At 39.8% G+C, this 23,046-nt stretch overlaps 1 protein-coding gene across 9 annotated transcripts in view; it reads right to left on the reverse strand.

Moving 5' to 3' along the window:
* Positions 1 to 1,774: 1,774 nt before the first annotated feature.
* LOC126295315 (activated Cdc42 kinase-like) overlaps positions 1,775 to 23,046 on the reverse strand; it is a 335,217-nt gene continuing 313,945 nt past the window's right edge. For all 9 annotated transcript variants that reach the window (XM_049987766.1, XM_049987765.1, XM_049987761.1 and 6 more), the window contains one exon: positions 1,775 to 14,596. In XM_049987766.1, coding sequence (XP_049843723.1) covers positions 14,591 to 14,596 — 6 coding nt within the window. In that variant the 3' untranslated portion in view covers positions 1,775 to 14,590. The remainder of the gene's footprint in view (positions 14,597 to 23,046) is intronic.

A 23,046-nucleotide genomic window follows, 5' to 3' on the forward strand; every position in this document is an offset into this window, starting at 1 on the left:
TGCTATGAGTGTAAATCCTGAATCCTTTCTGACAAAGTTTTATGAATTTATTCATAAAAGTATATACAGTGGAAATTAAAATGTCCTCTGGTACCTCTCCTGCTCCAAGCCGTCCCATTTGACATTCTACCCCCCTTAAACAGTGCCAGATATGTAGAGATCTTTGACTGTTTCTATGCACAGATAACAGATGCAGAGAAGCTGCATGCAGTATTCCAACAATATCGAGCAAACGCTTGCACATCAAACCAACATGTTCCCTGAAGCCAGACTTATCAGTAGACGCCTCTGGCCTCCAAGGTCCTTGGACTTAACATTGTGTGATTTTTATTTATGTAGCACACTACAAAGCAAAGTGCATGTTGACAATCCTCACATAATAGACAACTTCAGATGGAACATTTCTAAAGAAATTAAGAACATTACGTCAGCATGTTTCTGGTAACATCATCATACGAAGTCAGTGATGCCTGGATGACTGTGGCCACCACTTCCAGCATCTTTTATAAACAGGTAATTACACATTTTCTAATGTTACTGTTATTGATTCTTTTTAGTTAGTTCATTGTTACTGTTGTTGTTGTTTCAGGCATGAAATGTACTGGTTTTATGTGGGGCACCCTGAGTGTACTTGATGCAGAAGCCACGACATATTTGTGTGGAAACTCAAGCTGCACTAGATTTTCACCATGTTCTCTATCCAGTGTCAACTAACGGTCAGGAACAACACGCATCTCTTGCATGGTAGTTGCCTGGCTTACTATCGGTGGACTACTTCCAACCAGGTTGAAATTTCCATGCGCAAATGCGGGGAAATGGACAGTAAATTTTTACTGATTTTCATCACATATATAAATCAAAATGGCAGAGCGGTAATAACCTTCAGCAGATGAAATGTTAAATACTGGTGACCTACACATGCAAACATAAAAGTACACAACATTATCCTAGCTTTTGGATGATTAGTTCCTTCCTCAACATGGGCACACAAGACGGGTTGGGGGCTATCCTGCTCTGACCTTACTTTGTTGCCAATAATTCCTGTGTGTACATTAACTGAATCATAGCACTGATGCCTCACCTCTTCAACTTTGTGTGGCTTTGCATTAGCCTACACACGTTGTTAAGAAAACTGACTAGCCTATCTTGCATGAAAGTGGCCTCGCCTGTGAACAGTATCTTTGTTGTGAGAAGTGGATCTTAACTACACCCTTGCAAAAGCCTTTGGCAGAACTGCATTCGGTCGGGCCGATATTGTGGCCAAAGGGCAAAGACACACTGTATGATATGGATAGAGCAACTTGTCATGTAGGACGGCCCAGTAACCCTGACAGATGCTTAAATGCTACATACACTAGTTCCATGTTTCCAGAATGAGATTTTCACTCTGCAGCGGAGTGTGCGCTGATATGAAACTTCCTGGCAGATTAAAACTTTGTGCCGGACCGAGACTCGAACTCGGGACCTTTGCCTTTCGCGAACAAGTGCTCTACCAACTGAGCTACTCAAGCACGACTTATGCCCCGTCCTCACAGCCTCACGTCTGCCAGTTTTAGTTCAATGTTGTTCTTCCACTTGCTGCAATGCTCGGTCATCCACAACAGGAGTACGAATGGTGCAAGATCTGCTACAACATGCCACTGTCCAAAAACTTTCTGCTTCTTTGATGAGAGCACTACTACAATATAAAGCTCTCAGTTATAAATTATTCATGACTGACAATCATTTTAACACTGAGGGAAACAAGGGAAGGGTCGAAAAATCAAACGCCATATTTTACTTCCCATTTGCAGCTTCATATAAATATTTGTATATCTTTAGTAATAAATGCTCACAGTATAAGTGCACAATGCAATATAAAGAATTTACATTTCAAATAATGTAGCAATGTATATTATATAAATGCTTATAAGGAATCACATTTCCTGTAAGGCACACACATGAAAACTGCAAACTAAGTGAACAGAAAATGTAAAAAGTGACACATACTCTTAAGTTCAGAGTTACGAAAAAAAAAGAAAAAAAAAACACTGCTTAGTACTAATCTGCATAAAAACACAGATTTCAACAAAGCTATTAATGAATACGAGTGGGGTACAATATGCAGGAATTTGCTACCAATAATTCACACCTGGGTAAGAAGGCAGGCAGTGGTATCAGTCTCCCCATGGGGAAAGTAGACTTGTTTACATTGCACAGTTTGAAAATGACATCACTTGTGAAGTAAGCAGGCTACACTTAATCTTCTTTTGCTGCTGCTGAAACTTTACATCAGACTTTGGTTCTCAGAAACATATGCAGCACAATAAATATGCCATTAAGTACACACCTTCTGTAATCGTAAATTCACAGGAGCTAAACATGTGTGAGTAATGAGAAATCTACAGGCACGTTTGTACGTTCCTCTGTGCTCTCCAAACACAAATGCCCTACAAACAACAAGATAGGCAGCAAAGAGAAACAGCAGCATCTCTATTGAGAACATCCCCACTTTTTTTATATGTAATTATCTTGCTGCAATAGTTTGACACCTTAACTCACAATATTGATCTCAAGAGACACTGATTTACAGCAGTCACTATACTAGTACTAGCACTGAGAGTGCGAATACCTTTATCCAGCAGCATTTCTTGCACTCTTCCACTGGTTTTCTGCAGCTGTTGGAGACTTATCTTTGTAGAGCAGTATTTGGTCACATACATAGGACCTGCGAGCTGGGACTATCATAACATTTTATGAAGCAAACAGCTCCTGTTGCAAATGGAATGCAGAAACAGGCAGTAATTGTAGCCGCAGGCCAAATAGGTGAACATTAGAAACAGATGGAACACATTCGAAAAAAAAAATGCAGATGAACACCATGTGTTACTCGGAGGCTGTGTTGACAAATGATGTTATTGCTGTTGCACAGAACCCCTGAACAAAATTCATAAAATATTTTTCTCATTCAAACTAGGGGGCCCTAATATCTAGCTGTTTTCTTTGCATTCCTGCTGGTATGAAATTATAACTTATATAGAGGGAAATGTGTTTCCTACCCCCTTGTTTCATTTCTTGTATCAGGTAGGATAAATGCATGCTTTAGAGGTATCATGCTCCCCCCCCCCCCCCCCCCCAAAGAGGCTATTTTTCATCATTTTTTACACATACTGAACAAGGCCTTACAGTACATGTTGACATTTACAATTGAACTGATATTACCAATGCTTAATGTTATATTTTATTTATGTACCCGAATGGTCACCAATGTTTTCTGAGCCTATTATCTCGAACTGAAATCTTTAAGTACAATGTGCAGTTTAAAGTCACATAAAACTGTGAAACACACATCCTTCATGTATCTAGTGAACAATAAGTACATATATTGCAGACTTTCTTTCCACAAAAAAATTAAACTAAAACTATGTGTAAAAAGTAGGATGATTTTTTTTTTTTTTAAAGAAACACCTAAATTCAAACACTCCATTCTAACAATGACATAATATGTTGACATATGCAATCTATGTTCAATGTTGAATAGCAACCCTTGCATTTCTGTATCAACCAACAGATAGGGAAGTAAAGAAAATGGAGGTGCCAAGTTAGAGCTTGATGTCTTCATTCACCAATTTTTAAATTTCAAACTGTACAAAAGACTTGCCAATATTCACTATGCATATACCATTAAGTACACAACCATTTTTGCATTACAATTTTTAAGAAGTTTTTAAGTGAGAAATAAAATACATTCAGTGGAGGGCATGATACATTTACCTACTGTTTACACCAAGAGAAGTGCAGACAGCAACTAAAAAGGTACCCACACAACCACTTAGTTGCAATACACAATATTTTTTCAAGAATCCTGAATATTAAAAGCTTGAGCAATCACAAATTCTGAAAATGAGTTATCTTACTGCCTACAGAGTACTTACTACAGTGAAAAGTTAAAAATATGAGCTGGGCTGTGACCTGAATGCAGATTCCCCGTGCGCTCAGATGGTGTGACTGATATAACACAGTCCATGCTAGGCACACATACAGGTCGAATGTCCAGTTTTAACTTGTCACAGATGACTTTCGCAAGTGCTGTTATTGCCTATTATATCTATAACTAAGCAGTGGTTTGGTTGTTTTTATTCAATTCCACACTTTCCACAGCCACTAATATATATTTTATCTCAATTTTCTTCAGCTCTTCTGGAGTGAATGATACCACTGACTGCAGATTACCCATTACACACACAGTAACACTCGATTGTCCCTATTACATGTACTGCTAGAATATATGCAGAAAAAAAATACATACACATAACATTAGAGAACAAAGACATACTTTGTTTGAAGAGGCTAAAATTGCAAAACATAAGGCTCCTGACTGTGACTTTCAGTTTCTTCTCCTCTTTGCTTTTTACATGAGACCACTGTCTTGGACACCAGAGGGAGAATAATATGAGATTTATTCCTGTTAGGCACAGCTGACCAAGAATCACAGAGAACAATCACCATATACACAAAACGCTATGTAGATTGCTTTTATTAGTCACTCAGAGCAATCAAGGCCATTCACATACACATTTGTTTGAGCCCAAAAGATTCTTAACACAAAGACATACAAAAATGACTCAAAGATACCTCAACACTAGAATGACAAAGTCTGACTCCAATGTAAAATCAATCTCTCACTCTCTCTCTTGTGCACACAGGATACTCTTCAACACGTTTTTAACATGTTTAAGAACAATGTAAGCTGTACAGTAACAGAAATAACAGATGCTTAAATGTTCTGATACAAACAAAAACTTATGAGAACTAATGATTCAGCACAACACTTGTTCCAAATTTCGCTTTGATGTTTTAAACCACCTACAAAATATTAGGAGTTCTTACACTGTACCAGATAATCTAACAACAAGAGCGAGGTGGGGAGGTTAGGAAAATAACTTAAACTGGACAGGTTCCACAACAGTGCCATAAACATGATCTCTACTTTAACCATAAAGTAGCTTACACAGAAGTAATGTAGTTAAATAAGATACTAGAGATTCAAGGGTACTTGTGTTCCTCAATAAAAGATGGCAATTTCAATTCAAGATTGGTTGTTTACCAATCACAATGTAAGAAAGGAATAGTATCACAAAAATGGTTCTAGTTAAAAGACATGCTGAAAAGGCGGAGGCCCCACAGTTCAACAGTGTCATTTACTGAGTGACAAAGATTGATACGAATTGCAACAAGAGGTAGAAGATTGGTGTTTGATGCCCTGTTGGCACACAGTCGACACATCCGAACTCTCGTAATATCTGTGTCTTGCAGTCAAAAGAAATCATTCAAATAACTACCTCTTCCGATACCATTTTGTAACAGAAAATATTATTCTCTAGGTGAAAGAAAGAAGTAAACAACTCATAAAGCAATAAATGCCGTAAAATTAAATAAAATAGTAAAAGTGATTTTGATGAACTCTGTAATAATGTAAAGTTACTATCTAACTGTTACAAACATATAGATGTATATCTGTCTGAGGCACTGGGGGACTTGTTCCGTAGAGTGCAGTTGGCAAACAGTCTGTGCATTTTCATATTGCAAAATTATAATGTAGATCAAAGTTAGATGTTAGTGTCAAGTTTATTACAAAAAAAAACTTATACCAAACCATCCTTTCGTCAATATAAGTATCAAAAGGGATTTGAAAATTGAATTTAGTATTGCTGTCGCATTGCTGCAATGACATGCTGTGTTTTAAGTCACAAACCATAAAAATGCACCATCTCATTGTGCTAACATCAAAATGACTATTTTTGAATAAACTAGATGGGAAGGGAAAGTTATAATATGGTAACTGTGATTCATTGCGTTTGAAGCAGCAAGACAATCAGACAACTTTATGTACGTTTTTGTTTTTGCTCCTGCTTTCACTCAGTACTTCGTTGAATGCTGCCCCCTTTTCAAAACATTCATCAGTCTGACATATATAGAGCTCTCCTTGCTACAAGACTGGCATATGTGTGTACTTGTGATACAAGGTCACTGAACTAATATGGGTGTTTGTACTTTTACTGTGTCAGGACGACTGCCAAAAATCTGATGCTATTGAAAATATACTCAGTGTGCGAAATAGGAGTTCACCAGTTTCTAGAAGCTCTCAGTATTTCTGTCTTACATGAGCAGTACGGCTGAGGTACAAACTTACCAGGTGCTCCTGGGAGCGGGAGGTGTACCTAAGTGAAGTGATGCCAACAGAAAGTAGCTAGCCAGCGTATGTGGCACCAACTCGGATGCGAGCACCAACTCGGATGCGATTAATGCCAACTAAGATTCTCGACAATTGCGTAGCCCCAAAGACCGGTCGAATAATAAATCATTTGCACCTTAAAAGCACTGTTCTGAAATATGTTGTTTATAAAAGTTTATTGTAAAGCAACTAGTTTCTGAATTTGGTGTTCTTTAAACAATGTCAAAGGAGATTGTAAACAGGCAAAGACTGGACACAAGAGCCTTGTGGAAGGAACAGTGTCAGCATTTTCCCCAATTCATTTAGGGAAAGCAGAGAAAACTTTAATGTGGGAAATCAGACTGGGACCCGAACCTCGCCTCTTCCAAGTACGGGTCAACCAACTTTTCTTAGCCATTCGTGCTCCACAATCGTGTCTGAGACCACCTGTTCTACAACGTAGAACACGGCTGACCCTCTTGTGGCTCCAATAGCACGGTCATTCCCATTACCTGGTAGTCAAAAGGCATATGCTCGAGCACTGCTTTGTTCTGTAACTTGGCACACAGTTTTCTGCAAGAAAAGTGTGCAAGGCAATTCAATGCAAACAGCAGTGTTAACTCTGGCTACCACACACAGAATGTGAAAGAATCAGGAGAAAACGATAAGAATGGAAGACCAAAAGAGAAGTAATCAGATTAACAAGGGTGTAAGGTACAGATGCTGTATTCCCCTCCACTGTTCAACAAGATATTTAAGCTGCAATGAAGGGGAAGAAAAAACAAACATCCAGAAGTGGGACTAAAATTCAGGGTGAAAAAATATCAATATGATTCAGCTACTTGCATTGCTGCCATCTGTGGAAGAATTGCAGTACCTGTCAAATGGAATGGACACCCTGCCAATCACAGAATATGGATGGTTGGGGGTGGGGGGAGAGGGAGAGGGGGGAGAGGGAGAGGGAGAGGGGGAGGGAGAGGGGGAGGGAGAACTAATCAAAGGGACACAAAAGTAATGAGAAGTGGCAGACTTGAGATTACCAATAAGCTTACATGCATAAATTTGGGACAACATAGTAGATGAAGTGAAACATTTCTGCTACCTCGGAAGCAAAATAATGCATGATGGAGGTAATAGTGAAAGCAAAAGAAGCAGATTAGTACAGACAAATGGAGCATCTTCAATAAAAGACATCACTATCATAAAACTTCTTAATTAGAGAAATAAATGTCTGAGAATGCACATTTGGTGCACAGTGCTGTATTGAAGTGAATCCCACGCTGTGGGAAAACCAGAAAAAAGAGAGTTGAAGTAACTGTGTTGTAGTGCTGTGAAATATGTTGAGAATTAAGCGGAATGATAAGAAATGAGGAAAACCTCTGTAGAACTGTTGAGGAAAGGAATTTTTGGAAACCGGTGACAAGAAGAAGGGACAAGATGGCAGGACATGCATTAACACAGCAGGGAATAACTTCCTTACTACTAGAGGGAGTGACGGAGAGTAAAAACTATACAGGAAGACAGATCAGAAAATACAGTATGTTTCAAAATTAGTTTCACGATTTGAGGGATTGTAGAGGGAATGTAGCAGATAAAGTTTTGACAATGAACCTACCTAAATAAATGCACCATTTGGATGTAAAATAAGTGTGACCTTCAGATAACTTTCAAATCCCCTGCTACACAGTGTGGTATGTAAGGAAAAGCCACACAAGGCCTGCATCGGGAACATTTTCTGGATCGCCTCAGTCCGTAACATACTATCTTTTTCTGACTGTAACAACAGCTGCAAGAGACTGGTAGGTGGGTTTGTGGACTGTGTGTCTCAAAGCACACACAGCAAATACACCTCATTGCCATGTGGATGATGATGATTGTGTTTGATTTGTGGGGCATTTAATTGTGTGGTCATCAGCACTCATAGAAAGACCCAATTTTTACACAGTCCAATCTAGCCACTGTCACATATGATGATGATGATGATGATGATGATGATGAAGAAGAAATGATGATGACACACACACCCAGTCCCTGGCAAAGAAAATCTCAATGCGGCCAGGAATCGAACCCGGGACCCCGTGATGCAGAGGGAGCAATGCTAGCCACAAGACCACGAGCTCTGAAATCGCCACACGGAGAAGCTACTGTCGAATGCACAGGTCAGAGATTGTCATCTCTGGTCTCTGTGAACCGCAAAGCAGGAAATAAGAGTCATCTGACCTTCAAACTTATTTTACATCCAAACAGTACATTTCCGGAAATGAGCTAATTGTGAAAACGTAATAAGGGAATGTAGGCAATAGGAGTGGACAGGAGTACAAACGGATTGTAACTTCGATTGTCTCACATATGGAGATGACGTAGTGTAGTAGGTTGAGTGAATCACGCCACAAGTTGAAATATATTTACCAGAAAATGGACAACTACACATAGAAGGTTTGGCTAAAAGTGAACTGAGACACAAAACGGAGTTTATGCAATCGGGAAGAAGACGAGAGCAGGAAGAATTTCTTGAGATGGAGGGCTTGAGGCTCAAGGAGTTCAGCAGTCCAGATACATGGTCTATTGGTTAACCAGTGAAAACTGCATAGGTATTGATATTATGGGAAGAATAGCAGTGGGAATGGAATGCAAGTATTCCCTTTGATAAACGCCGAGTTCAAAATCGAGATCAGCAAACACTGAGGCGAGAATCTACAATGCATCAATAGGCCCAGCAGTCGTGTAGTGGTCAGAAATCTGGAGCACGACTAAATGAGAGATTTAGATAAAGAATAATGGAGGAGGAGGAAGAATAAGCGATTCTACCTCTTGATACAAGAAACAGCAATCCTACAGAAGCTGAAGAGCAAAGGGCTCCAGTAGAAAGACCATATAGCCCATATGCCAGAAGGAAGACAGGCGAAGAAAGCACTCGAGTGGAAACCGAACACCAGAAGCCCCACAGGATGACCAGGGCGGTGAGGGACGGGTTACCTGGAGAAGGATGTTCTGGCACTGGGTATTGGAGACTGATCACAAAACAGAAAGGAATGGAGGCAGCTTGTGGAAGCAGGTCAAGGTCTGCAGGGCCTGTGATCACTGGATATGTACAGGTATTACCTGGGAAGTCTCTTCTGCAACCCGCAGAAGCCTGTCATACGAACTGTGTAACACCCTGTATACATCAAATAACTGACAAAGCTGACAAGGGAACCTCCCCATCGCACCCCCTCAGATTTAGTCATAAGTTGGCACAGTGGATAGGCCTTGAAAAACTGAACACAGATCAATCGAGAAAACAGGAAGAAGTTGTGTGAAACTATGAAAAAAAAATAAGCAAAATATACAAACTGAGTAGTCAGTGCGCAAGGTAGGCAACATCAAGGATGCTATGAGCCCAGGAGCGACGCGGTCCCGTGGTTAGCGTGAGCAGTTGCGGAACGAGTGGTCCGTAGTTCAAGTCTTCCCTCGAGTGTGTTCATTTTTTCAAGGCCTATCCACTGTGCCAACTTATAACTAAATCTGAGGGGGGTGCGATGGGGAAGTTCCCTTGTGTGTGCGAGTGCTATTCTGAGAGGCTGGTACAGGAGAGGTAATCGTGGTGGGTCGCAAAAAAGAGCCACAGATAATATACCAGTACTAGAAAACTGGATGGTAATCTGCAAAAGTTGTAAAACAGGAACAAAAAGCATAGCATTGGGTTCTGATGGAGCAATTCTTATTTCCGTGTGTCATTTCTACTCTGGCAGACACACTATACAAATCACAAGAGGCAGGAGGTGGGTAATACTCTCTCTGGTTCCACACACTCTACCAGAGCTCAAGAAAATCAGAGCAGAGAGTAGTGTGCTCAGGGGTGCAAATTTTTGGAAAAGTACAGCAAAGGAAATGCATCTCAAAGCATCTCAGGAAACAGATATCTTGTGATGGGAGTGCCAAAAATATGCTTGCAAAGTTGGCAAAATTGTGGTTTGTGATGTTAAGAAAAGCAGTTTTCTAGTACTGTTGGTCAAGTTATGCAGTGGGCTTAGATGGCACTTCGTCTTTTTTTATGATTTCGTGACCAGTTTCTTTCTCTCTTTTTCTTTAACTATAAGCAAAACCATATACAACCTTCAAAATTCTGTGTGAGCTGAACAAGTTTTAATCAGAAGATTTAAAAGAGCCTCCTGGAACACAATGCGTCCATCACAAAAGCCTTTAACCAGTTCCTGGCAATAGTTTCTGTGTTGCTCTTCTCTGGTCCATTCGAGCAAAGTTTGAAACCCTATAGGTTGCAGCTTTATTACTCAATGCTTTGAAAGTATGCAGAAGCGCATTTGCTATTTTTATCTGAGGTTATTAGATGAAGCGTTATACAGTATAACACTTACAATGAACAAATGCGTAATTTATTGAACTGTGACAACTAAAGCTTAATACACGACTACTGATGAACAACTGACTATTGCCTGACAAAATCTCAATGAATTTGTGATAGCAGTAACTTATGAATATTACTGTAAAGCACACATTCAAAAGTGCACAGTTTTGGCTTCTGAACGGTACCGCCAAATGGGGCGATTTTGGACACCGGGGCAAATTCGGACAGTATGGCTTATTTGTTCTTTGTTACTGAATAGAAACAAAGAGCTACTTATTTTAACACCCGTGTGCCAGTTATTTTAAGCACAAGATTGCAATTATCACTTTCCACAACTTTTATTTTGCGTCAATTGTTTCCCTAGGTGAATAATTGACAAACAGTCTTAGTGTTAAAAATCCATGCATTATCATAAAGTGGAAACTTTCTATTGTTGGGCCGAGCGGGAAGTTATTGTAACCGTAATTGTCGACATGCTCAATAGCTAACAGCATTGAGACAATTTCTGTACAAGTTTGTCAAGTTTCTCGTGCAAGGTTATAAAATAATGACGGTTTTTGTAAAACTGTGTACTGTGTGGGTTGATTTCGGACAATGCCAAGAATGATAAGAACAGGAGAGGTGCTACAGTATGGTGTAATTATGACCCGGAACTTTTAGATAAAGCTGTTCGTGATATTCAGAGTGGTAAATAATCGTACAGAAAAGCATGCAATTTGTATGGTATACCTAAATCAACCCTACAAAATAAAGTGCAGCCAGTGCTAAATAAAGAAGAAGGTATCTTGAGGGCTGCACATTGGAGATTTCTCTTCACTAAATTGGATATTGGATATTTAGTTAAAGGCTACCTGGATAAATCGAGCCGAAAAGGGAAGAAATTTCGTAATAATTTGCCAGGAGAAGAATGGGTGCATTTATTCCTCAAACGACAGTCAGAAGATCTTTCCATTCGCTTAAGCGAAAATATTAAATGAGCTTGTGCAGAAATGAACAAAGAGACTGTTTATTTAAATTCTTGCAAAATAAAAACTTATCTGTAATATATAAAATCCATTATATCATTCCATAACACTTATTCATAACAAAGGGCTGCCTTAAAGTGTGTAAAACGTCACAAAAAAAAAGCAGGCAGTAACTGTCCAAATTTGCCCTCTATAACTGTAACTTCGGACAGAGATTTAAAAAACACATGTGTCCGAAATCACCCCAATTTATTTAACTGCCTCAAATATACCTACACATACACTTTCTGGTTCTGCGATATTTTATTTGTTACACATATACTCTACCACTTTCATTACAATCAATTTAATCTGACAATATATATTAAAGTTACAATCAAAATAATGACAAAACTGTCCAAAACCACCCCGTTTGACAGTATTTTTAACTATTGTTGTATTCACAGTTCTGTATAGTAGCACTAGTCAGAATGTTGGGATGCTAACAATTGAAGACTGGAAATAAACAAGGCTCTAAGTGGCACAACAGGGAATTTTGAAGTTTCGTGTTAAATGTGATCGACACGTGAAGCCCAATAATGTGTAAAAGGCTCAAACTGCCACAAACAAAATGTAATAGCAAATGCAATCAATAGATGGGATGCAGTTTAACAGCCACTGCTGTTAAGATATTTAAGGCTCTATGTTCCACACGCTTACTCCTCGGTGTTAGATAAAATGGCAGAGACAGCAGGTGTTTGTAAAAGTTTGAATGGAAAGAAGTGACAAATTAAAGGAGAAGGTACTGTGGCTGCAATAAGGGAAAAGCTGAAAACTGGAGGGGATGAATACACTACTCAAGCAATAAATCCATTCTGTAAAATCTCATCCAGTACAAGAAATAAATCTCATTACAGATCGTTAATCTGCACATAACTGGACAGAATGTTTATTCTTGAATTACCAGGTGTATTGTTCCAGAAGATGTAAAAGACATGATACAGCGATTTATAATCAGTAACATGAATGCATCTACCTTGTTGGATTTCAAGAAAGCAGCAGATTGTAACACAAACACAGCAAATCTAAACATATCAAAAGTACAGTGACTCTAGTTGGATAAACTTAAGCCTCATGTCGTTAAGACCAGGAGGCCTGGGAAGGTGTCCTTATTTTCAGAAAAGGTGTACGAGTAAGGGGCATCATGAAAATGCAACCTTTTAGTCGAGTACTGAGCTATGCCACTTGGAGCTTTTCATTGAATTTCCACTTTCAGTAAGTTTTTCATGCTATTACAATAGAATGTTCGTAATTTCCTTTTGAAACTAGATCCATACTATGCTTAACTTTCAAATAAAACACATTAATAGTGCAATTATAGACATTAATTATCCAGTACACTTAAAACTCATTTTCCTCAAATTCATGATTTTGGCACTTGGAGCCTTTTTTATTTCAAGTCTTCAATTGACATCACTCGCTTTTAGGCCAAACTAGTGCTCTGCAAATATTTACCTGTCTGTATTGTGTGCATTTGATACAAATGCCGAAAGTTTACTTGTCTGTTCTACACCCATAACTTTGACTTGCTTCCGATTCAAACAAACCATTAAAAATAGTGAGAGAGATTAGACAATTAGCACCACATTCAATATATGTTTGAGTAATGCTTAGGTTGCTAATTTCTCTGGAGAACTGTTACTGAGAATTAAATACTGCTCCCCCAAGCTAACTCATCTCTGACAAGTGACTATAAGGTGGTGGGTATTAAGTGGGATATATTTGTTTCCAAAAACGAAATATGACACTCCTAATTCTCAGTGATGCTACTAACAGAGATACTTCTAGAATTGACCTCAAGGAGAGGCAAATTCAAGTACTGCCAATGTACACACAGAAAAGTAGGTCCGAGTGGTGAATGAGCTCCTGCTCCTTTGCAATCTTTCATAGCCTGTCCTATCTTCTTCCTGAGAGAGACGAACTAACAGTTCTGAAAGTGGAGTAATGTTTTTTCCTCACTGGTAAAAGTGTTTATAATAATTGTGTGTGGCTCAATCGCCGAGTGCAGGTCTTCCTATTGGACACCACTCCGGCAACTTTTATGTCCATAACATACCCCAGTTACTCAACTGCCAGAGAGGTAAGATGCAGTGTAATGGAGAATATGAACCACAAATCACTCTTAGCCACTGTCCACATCACTGACAGGTGAAGACCAGATTAAATGCAGACTGCAAATTTTCATGGCTCAGTCAGGCTTCAATCCCACAACCTCTTTGTTTACCACTACACCACCAGGCCCGACACGTGTCTATAGGTAGTACTTGGAATTTTGTCTCCTGAATGTTAAAAGTACTGGTCACTCATTTAGCCAGACTGTAATGTTACACTTTTTTTTTTAAAGAGAATTTTCCTTTTCGTAAAGAGGTATTTTCTATAGGTAGTTTTTTCTTGAGGCAGGGAGCGGAGGAAGGAGGGAGGGAGGGGGGAGTGTGTGTGTGTGTGTGTGTGTGTGTGTGTGTGTGAGAGAGAGAGAGAGAGAGAGAGAGAGAGAGAGAGAGAGATATCCGTGTTGACAGATGACGTTTTCAGAGCTGTCAAGACTTCACATGGCTGTATGCTGCTTTTGCAGGATATCAGTACAACAATCTTTGTACACTATGTAACTTATATAAACTATTAAAAACAAAACACTTTGGGCTCTTTTACAGTGTGGAAGCATCAATCACACACACACACACACACACACACACACACACACACACACACACACACACACACACAGTACTACCACATGAAGTAGCAAAAAGGCTCATTCACATCTGCTCACTAAAATACGCTGTAAAAAGCTTAAATACTGTAATACACTGTCTAAAAAAATTTCGAGCATCTGTGCTCGTTTTGATTTGCAATGGGGCTGCAGTAACAAACCCAATGTACAGAGTAACAAAAATGCAATTATATACAAAATGTGTAGAAAAGAAGGAGACCCTGGAAGACCAATTCGAAGAGGTGTGCAGTGTGCCCGAGGCGCGCCGGAGCTGCTGCGGAGGCTCTGCTCTGCTAGAGGCCGCGTGGGGGAGTAGCGGGTGGGGCGAGGGAGCCCACTCAAACCTGCAACCAACCCAAAAGGCATGTCAGCTACGTCTGGAGTTGTCGTGTCCGCTGTGTGACAGACACTCGACAAGGCGGTAACTTTAATATACCTAAATGGCCAAAACACAGGGAAATAACTGAAGTGTGATATTTGTTGACCAATTAAAAATTATTAGTAATCTCCGAAGGCAGATTTATGGGTGAAAGCTTCAGCCACTGGAATTAAAAGCAGGTCTAAGACAGGTGGATGGGTTATCACATTTACAGTTTAACTGAATTTTAGGAAAAAATTACACAGATCTTAAATTTGGAGTTCAAACATCACATACATCTACATCAACACCTACGTGATTACTCTGCTATTCACAATAAAGTGCCTGGCAGAGGGTTCCACGAACCACCTTCATGCTGTCTCTCTACCGTTCCACTCTCCACCGGCATGCGGAAAAAATGAGCAATTAAATTTTTCTGTGCGAGTCCTGATTTCTCTTATTTTATCATGATGAGCATTTCTCCCCATGTAGATGGGTGCCAACAGAATGTTTTTCCAATCGGAGGAGGAAATTGGTGATTGAAATTTCGTGAGAAGATGCAGTCGGAACGAAAAACGCCTTTGTTTTAATGATTGCCACTCCAATTCACGTATCATGTCTGTGACTCTATCTCCCCTACTTCGCGATAATACAAAACGAGCTGCCCTTCATTGTATTTTTTCGACGTCATCCGTCAGTCCCACCTGATGCAGATCCCACACTGCACAGCAGTACTCCAGAATAGGGCGGACAAGCGTGGTGTAAGCAGTCTCTTTAGTAGACCTGTTGCATCTTCTAAGTGTTCTGCCAATGAGCCGCAGTCTTTGGATTGCTCTACCCACAATATTATCTGTGTGATCGTTCCAATTTAGGTTATTTGTAACTGTAACCCGTAAGTATTTAGTTGAATTTACAGCCCTCAGATTTGTGTGACTTATTGCATAATCAAAATACTAGTTGATTTCTTTTAGTACTCATGTGAATAACTTCACACTTTTCTTTATTCAGGGTCAATTGCCACTTTTCGCACTATACAGATATCTTATATAAATCATTTTGCAAGTTGTTTTGATCATCTGACGACTTTATAAGATGGTAAATGACAGCATCATATGCAAACAATCTAAGACGGCTAGTCAGATTGTCGTTAATAAAGATCAGGAACAATAGAGGGCCTCTAACACTTCCTTGAAAAACGCCAGATATTACTTCTGTTTTACTCGATGACTTTCTGTTTATTCTATGCAGGAACTTGAATGGAATTAAGGTCACTTGTCAAGCATTTTTAGAACAGCGTAATACAGGGTGAGCATTGAGTGTTTACCCGCTGACAAAATAATATTTCTTACGAACTATGCAGTTGGTTGTAAATGGTAGCTTAACTCGTGCAATGTAAATTGTAGAAGAGTGCTTGTAAGAAGTTCTCATCAGTTGCAGTGATTTGAACAATGGGTAGTGTTTCAACACAACACTGCTTCACCACACAGAGGGCTATTAGTTTGCCAGTTTTGGGTGGAACTTTTACGGACAGACAGTTTTGCAGAGATGGTCAAACACCATGGCCATCACATTTACCACACACAACCCATCTTGACTGTTTTTGTGGAGTTAAAGTAAGAGTAAAGCTTTCAGCTCATAAGTTTTTGATGTGCAAACTGTTACAGCATCTGTATGGGATACTGTACCGATGGTGACAGAAGAGAAGTTGTCAAAGGCATGGAGGGAAATCGAGTACTCTGTAGAGGTACTTTCAGGAAAAAAATAGAGCCATTCTGGAAGCATAGTGTTAAAAAAAAAACTAAACTTTACAAGTTAAGCTAACATTTGCAACAAACTGGATAGTTCCTTAGAAAGAGCGTTTTGTAGGTAGGGTGAGACTGTACTAACTCTCTATATAAACAACTGTAATGTTTCTCTATGGTAACAATCTACACTCATGCTCATAAATTAAGAATAACAGCAGAATGTGGTGCCACACAACGTGGCACTACACAAAACTGGCGCTAACAGCATAGGCACATAGGGAACACACACGACACACATCTGTAAGTCCACGGTATTCGTGATAAGTTGAGAAAACCATCCCAAACACGTGTGCTACAAAACACCACTGTTTCCTGCACATGTACCCTGACATCAATAGGAGATATGATCACTGTGCGCACGTACACAGGCCACATAATGGGTTGGCATGCTCTGGATCAGGTGGTCGAGCAGCTGCTGGGGTACAGCAACCCAGACATGTTCGATGGGGCTTAGGTCTGGCGAACAGGCAAGCCATTCCATTCACCTGATATCTTCTGTTTCACGGTACTCCTCCACAATGGCAGCTCGGTGGGGCTGTATGTTATCATTCATCAGCAGAAAGGTGGGACCCACTGCACCCCCAAAAAGGCAGACATACTGGTGCAAAATGTAGTCCTGATACACCTGACCTGTTACAGTTCCTCGGTCAAACACATGCAGGGGTGTACGTGCAGGGGTGTACGTGCACCAATCATAATCCCACCCCAAACCATCAAACCACGACCTCCACACAGATCCCTTTCAAGGACATTAAGAGGTTGGTACCTGGTTCCTGGTTCATGTCAGATGAAAACCTGGCGAGAATCACTGTTCAGACTATACCTGGACTTGTCCGTGAACATAGCCTGGGACCACTGTTCCAATGACCAGGTACTGTGTTCTTGACACCAGGCTTTACGGGCTCTCCTGTGACCAGGGATCAGTGTAATGCACCTTGCAGGTCTCCGGGTGAATAAACTGTGTCTGTTCAGTCGTCTGTAGACTGTGTGTCTGGAGACAACTGATCCAGTGGCTGTGTTAAGGTTCTACCTGCAGTACTCCGTGGCTGTCTGCGGGCACTGATGGTGAGATATTGGTCTTCTTGTGGTGTTGACACTGTGGACGCCCCATACTGTAGTGCCCGGACATGTTTCCTGTCTGCTGGAATCGTTTCCATAATCTTGAGATCAAACTTTGTGGCACACGGAAGGCCCGTGCACCATGCGATGACTGCAGGTCAAATGCACCGCATGGTCATACCACGAGGTGATTTAAACCCGCAAACCACCCACCAGAGCGTTGTTTCACCATTTATCAGCATGATCTTTAATTTATGAGCATGAGTGTAATAAACTTTATACTCTTATCATCTTTTAATTCTAAAAAGGAATAATCATCCTGTAAATCGTGTTTAGGGATGGTTTTAAGCACTAAACAGTCCATACAGTTTGTTTCACTCGTGTTTCAGACTGAATGCTGGAGACTGGACTGAATGATTAGATTATGTACACATCTTGCTGTGATGGAATATTTCCAATTTATGACAAATGGTTGCATTTATAGCATGCATTGTTGATTGTTGCTTTTAAAAACAGAAATTAATTGTTACAATGAAAAATAAACACAGCTGAGTATTATGAAATGCAGTTTCAAGAATTCCTAAAAGCAGTTCAAAGCCATTTAAATATAACTTTAGAATGCTTTCCACTATCTGAGAGAAGCCATTTATTGCTCAAATCAGTCTTTGATGTAAAATAAGGAATGGAACAGGTCTTGGAACTTCAGCTGAAATAAACTAAATGCACCAAAATAAATAGTAATGCCAACAGGTAAAGTAAAAATGGTTGAGAAAACATACAGCAGAATGGATTAGAAATATGTACACTATATGTACGAATTTGTAATATGGAAAGAGCATACAGTTTAACTAAAGACAAGTGGTGATCCTCTATAACAAAACACTATCTTTTCTTCATCCGTTTCACCATCTTTGGAGTACGTTGGACCAATCATTTTTTGCTAATCTTCTTTTTCCTCTCTTCTGAAATGATGTGTGTGGACTTTTACGTAGTTTTGTCTTGGAACCTTATATGAGGGTAATCCCAAAAGTAAGGTCTCCTATTTTTTTGTAAGTACATAGACCTTTTTATTTCAACAATGGTTTACATTAGTTTACAGCTTGAACATAAAGCTATTTTTTGACATAATCACCATTTCCATCATAGTATTTTTGTAGACACTGTGGCAGTTTTTGTATGCCCATGTCATACCAGCTCGCCGCCAAGCTGTTCAGAAAGTTATGAACCTCTTCTTTCGCCTCGTCGTCGGAGCTGAATCACTTTCCGGCCAAATGTTCTTTTAACCTAGGGTACAGGTGATAGTCACTGGGCACCAAGACAGGACTACAGGGTAGGTGGGTGGGTGATTATGTTTCACTGAAACTGTTGCAGGAGAGCAACGGTTTGTCGAGTGATGTATGGGCGTTGTCATGGAGAATGTATATAGCCTTGCTCAACATTCCTTTTCTCCTGTTGTGAATTGCCTGTTTGAGTTTTTTCAAAGTATCACAGTACCTGTCAGCGTTAACTGTGGTCCCAGTGATTCAGCTCTGACGACAAGGTGAAAGAAGAGGTTCATAACTTTCTGAACAGAATGGCAGCAAGCTGGTACGATATGGGCATACAAAAACTGCCACAGTGTCTAAAAAATGCATCAACAGAAATGGTGATTATGTTGAAAAATAGCTAAATGTTCAAGCTGTAAACAGATGTAAACCATTGTAGAAATAAACAGGTCTATGTACTTATAAAAAAAGTAGGAGACCTTACTTTGGGATTACCCTCATATTTTCATCTTCAGTAATTAATATAGCCATTCAATTGATTAGCAATTTTTCTGAAATCTTTAGTTCTATTATACATTTCTCAGTTTCTTTGAACCAGTTGGGTTTTGTTTTGCTGTTATGGAAAAAGCCAAAGATTTGTTTGATTAATCTGTTAAGAGTTCATTCTGAGAAGATGCCCATAAAAATTTATCCTCATTTTTTGCAGCATATCTGAATTTTTTTGAGATTTTCTTGTAGAGTGTTTCCATTTTTTATTTATACTATCTTATTATCTTGGAATTTTGGTACTATAATTTTCCTTAAAATTTTTCTTTCCTTTATATCAAGTTTCCCCATTTGGTGTTTGAAGTTGTTCTTTAGTGTTCCTGCAGCATACAGTGCTTCTGGCTTAATCACTGTCTTGTAATGTGTAGCTTTGGACCCCCATCGTCATCATCATCATCATCATCATCCTGCCAAAAGGCAGATTCTCACATGGTAGTTCTTCAAGCTCTGCTGTCTTCTGCCATCCTCTTCAGGTCTGCATAATTTCGTCTTCCCTTTATGTCGTCTATCGCCTTGTATCTCCTTCTTCCTCTCAGTCCTCTTCCACAAACCAATCCTTCCAAAGCATCTGCTAGCAAGCACTCCCTTCTCAGTGAATGTCCCAACCAGTTCTTTTTCCTTTCTCCTACAACCGTCAGCAGACATCTTCTCCCACAAACCCTTTCCAATACTCTTTCATTCCATCCAGCTTATTCTTTCCATTCTCCTCCACATCCACATCTCAAATGCTTTTAACCTTTTTTCATCCTCTCGTCTCAGTGTCCATGTTTCTGCACCACATAGTGCCACACTCCAGACAAAACATTTGCCAAGCCTTTTCCTTAGACCTTTATCTAATTTGACACATAACAGTCTCCTCTTTCTGTTGAATGCCTCCTTCGCTATGGCAATTCGAGTTTTCACCTCCTGGTGACATCTCAAGTCTTCAGTTATTGTGCTTCCAAAATATTTAAATGCACTTACTTGTCTAATGGTAGATTGTCCTATTTTAATATTAGACAATCAACATCTTGTACCGATGACCATACTCTTTGTTTTTGCTGTGTTTATTTGCATTCCATATTCCACACAAGCTTCATTCAGATCTTTCAGCATGTCGGCTCACTTTCTGCCACTAATACTATGTCATCGGCAAATCTTATACATTCTGTTCTCTTTCCACCAATACATATTCTTCTTTTCTCATCTAAGCCTTTCACAATAATCTCTTCAAGGTACGCGTTAAACAACAGTGGGGAAAGGCAACAACCTTGTCTAACACCTCGTCCAATGCTGCTTCCTTCTGACATTTCATTTGCAATCATTATCCTTACTTTCTTGTGTAAATATAGATTCTGTATCAGTCCTTTCCCTTTCTAATGTACTCCTAACCTCTTCAAAATATCAATCAGCTTGTTCCATTGAACTCCGTCAAAAGCCTTTTCTAAATCTATAAAAACAGCAAAGATCTCTCTACCTTTTTCCTTTTTTACCTTGGACCCCCATGAAAGGAATTTTTTGTTGTATGCATCTTTTGTTAGTTGGAAGGCCAGTTCAAGTTTATTTTTTCTGTATTCCATTGCTTTGCCTTCCTCAGCATTCCAACTAATCCATTCTATTACTATTTCATTCTTTTGTTCTTGGATGTTGAGGTGTTTTAGAAAGTTCTTGATATTTGTCACAATTTTTTTAAGGAGATGTGAAGACCTGTTTTAACTGCTTATTTCTTTAGTTCAATTACTTGCTCCTTTGCTTCTTCCATAAATTTACTTTAAGGTTCTTCTTTTTACAACTCAGCCTTATACCACTCTTTATATTTGTGTTCCACTTCCTACTTCTGTCTCAAGCACACAATTGAATGGCAGTAGTGAGAGCCCACCCCTGATTTGTTTTAAAGAGTTCTGATAGTTCACCCACGAATTTAACTTTTGAAACTGTATTTCTATAGGTCGCTTCTATGATATTGATAGTTTTCTTATCCAGATTCATTGCTTTCAAGACTGCTAATCTATCTGTATTAGAGTGTGGCAAAAATGGTGCACAATCCATCATCCTGCTGCACATTGCCTATCTAACAGACTCAACTTTCAATATTTTATATAATTATAGACCGAATTTAAAAATTTAAAATCATCTACTAATTAAAGGGTATCTACATCTACATCTACATCCATACTCCGCAAGCCACCTGACGGTGTGTGGCGGAGGGTACCCTGAGTACCTCTATCAGTTCTCCCTTCTATTGCACTCTCGTATTGTTCGTGGAAAGAAGGATTGTCGGTATGACTCTGTGTGGGCTCTAATCTCTCTGATTTTATCCTCACGGTCTCTTCACAAGATATACGTAGGAGGGAGCAATGTACTGCTTGACTCTTCGGTGAAGGTATGTTCTCGAAACTTTAACAAAAGCCCGTACCGAACTACGGAGCGTCTCTCCTGCAGAGTCTTCCACTGGAGTTTATCTGTCATCACCGTAACGCTTTCGCGATTACTAAATGATCCTGTAACAAAGCGCGCTGCTCTCCGTTGGATCTTCTCTATCTCTTCTATGGTATGGATCCCAGACTGCTGAGCAGTATTCAAGCAGTGTGCGAACAAGTGTACTGTAACCTACTTCCTTTGTTTTCGGATTGCATTTCCTTAGGATTCTTCCAATGAATCTCAGTCCGGCATCTGCTTTACCGCCAATGAACTTTATATGATCATTCCATTTTAAGTCACTCCTAATGCGTACTCCCAGATAATTTATGGAATTAACTGCTTCCAGTTGCTGACCTGCTATTTTGTAGCTAAATGATAAGGGATCTAACTTTCTATGTATTCACAGCACATTACACTTGTCTACATTGAGATTCAATTGCCATTCCCTGCACCATGCGTCAATTCGCTGCAGATCCTCCCGCATTTCAGTACAATTTTCCATTGTTACAACCTCTCGATACACCACAGCATCATCTGCCAAAAGGCTCAGTGAACTTCCAATGTCATCCACCAGGTCATTTATGTATATTGTAAATAGCAAAGGTCCTATGACACTCCCCTGCGGCACACTGGAAATCACTCTTACTTCGGAAGACTTCTCTACATTGGGAATGACATGCTGTGTTCTGTTATCTAGGAACTCCTCAATCCAATCACACAATTGGTCTGATAGTCCATATGCCCTTACTTTGTTCATTAAACGACTGTGGAGAACTGTATCGAACGGCTTGCGGAAGTCAAGAAACACGGCATCTACCTGCGAACCCATGTCTATGGCCCTCTGAGTCTCGTGGACGAATAGCGCGAGCTGGGTTTCACACAAACGTCTTTTTCGAAACCCATGCTGATTCCTACAGACTAGATTTCTAGTCTCCAGAAAAGTCATTATACTCGGACATAATACGTGCTCCAAAATTCTACAACTGATCGACGTTAGAGATATAGGTCTATAGTTCTGCACATCTGTTTGATGCCCCTTCTTGAGAACGGGGATGACCTGTACCCTTTTCCAATCCTTCAGAACGCTTCGCTCTTCTAGAGACCTATGGTACACCACTGCAAGAAGGGGGGGGGGGGGGGCAAGTTCCTTCGCATACTCTGTGTAAAATTGAACTAGTATCCCATCAGATCCAGCGGCCTTTCCTCTTTTGAGCGATTTTAATTGTTTCTCTATCCTTCTGTCTTCTATTTCGATATCTACCATTTGGTCATCTGCGCGACAATCTAGAGAAGGAAATACAGTGCAGTCTTCCTCTGTGAAACAGCTTTGGAAGAAGACATTTAGTATTTCGGCCTTAGCC

The sequence above is a fragment of the Schistocerca gregaria genome, chromosome 11 (assembly GCF_023897955.1).
Source record: "Schistocerca gregaria isolate iqSchGreg1 chromosome 11, iqSchGreg1.2, whole genome shotgun sequence".
Classification (NCBI taxonomy): Eukaryota; Metazoa; Arthropoda; class Insecta; order Orthoptera; family Acrididae; genus Schistocerca; species Schistocerca gregaria.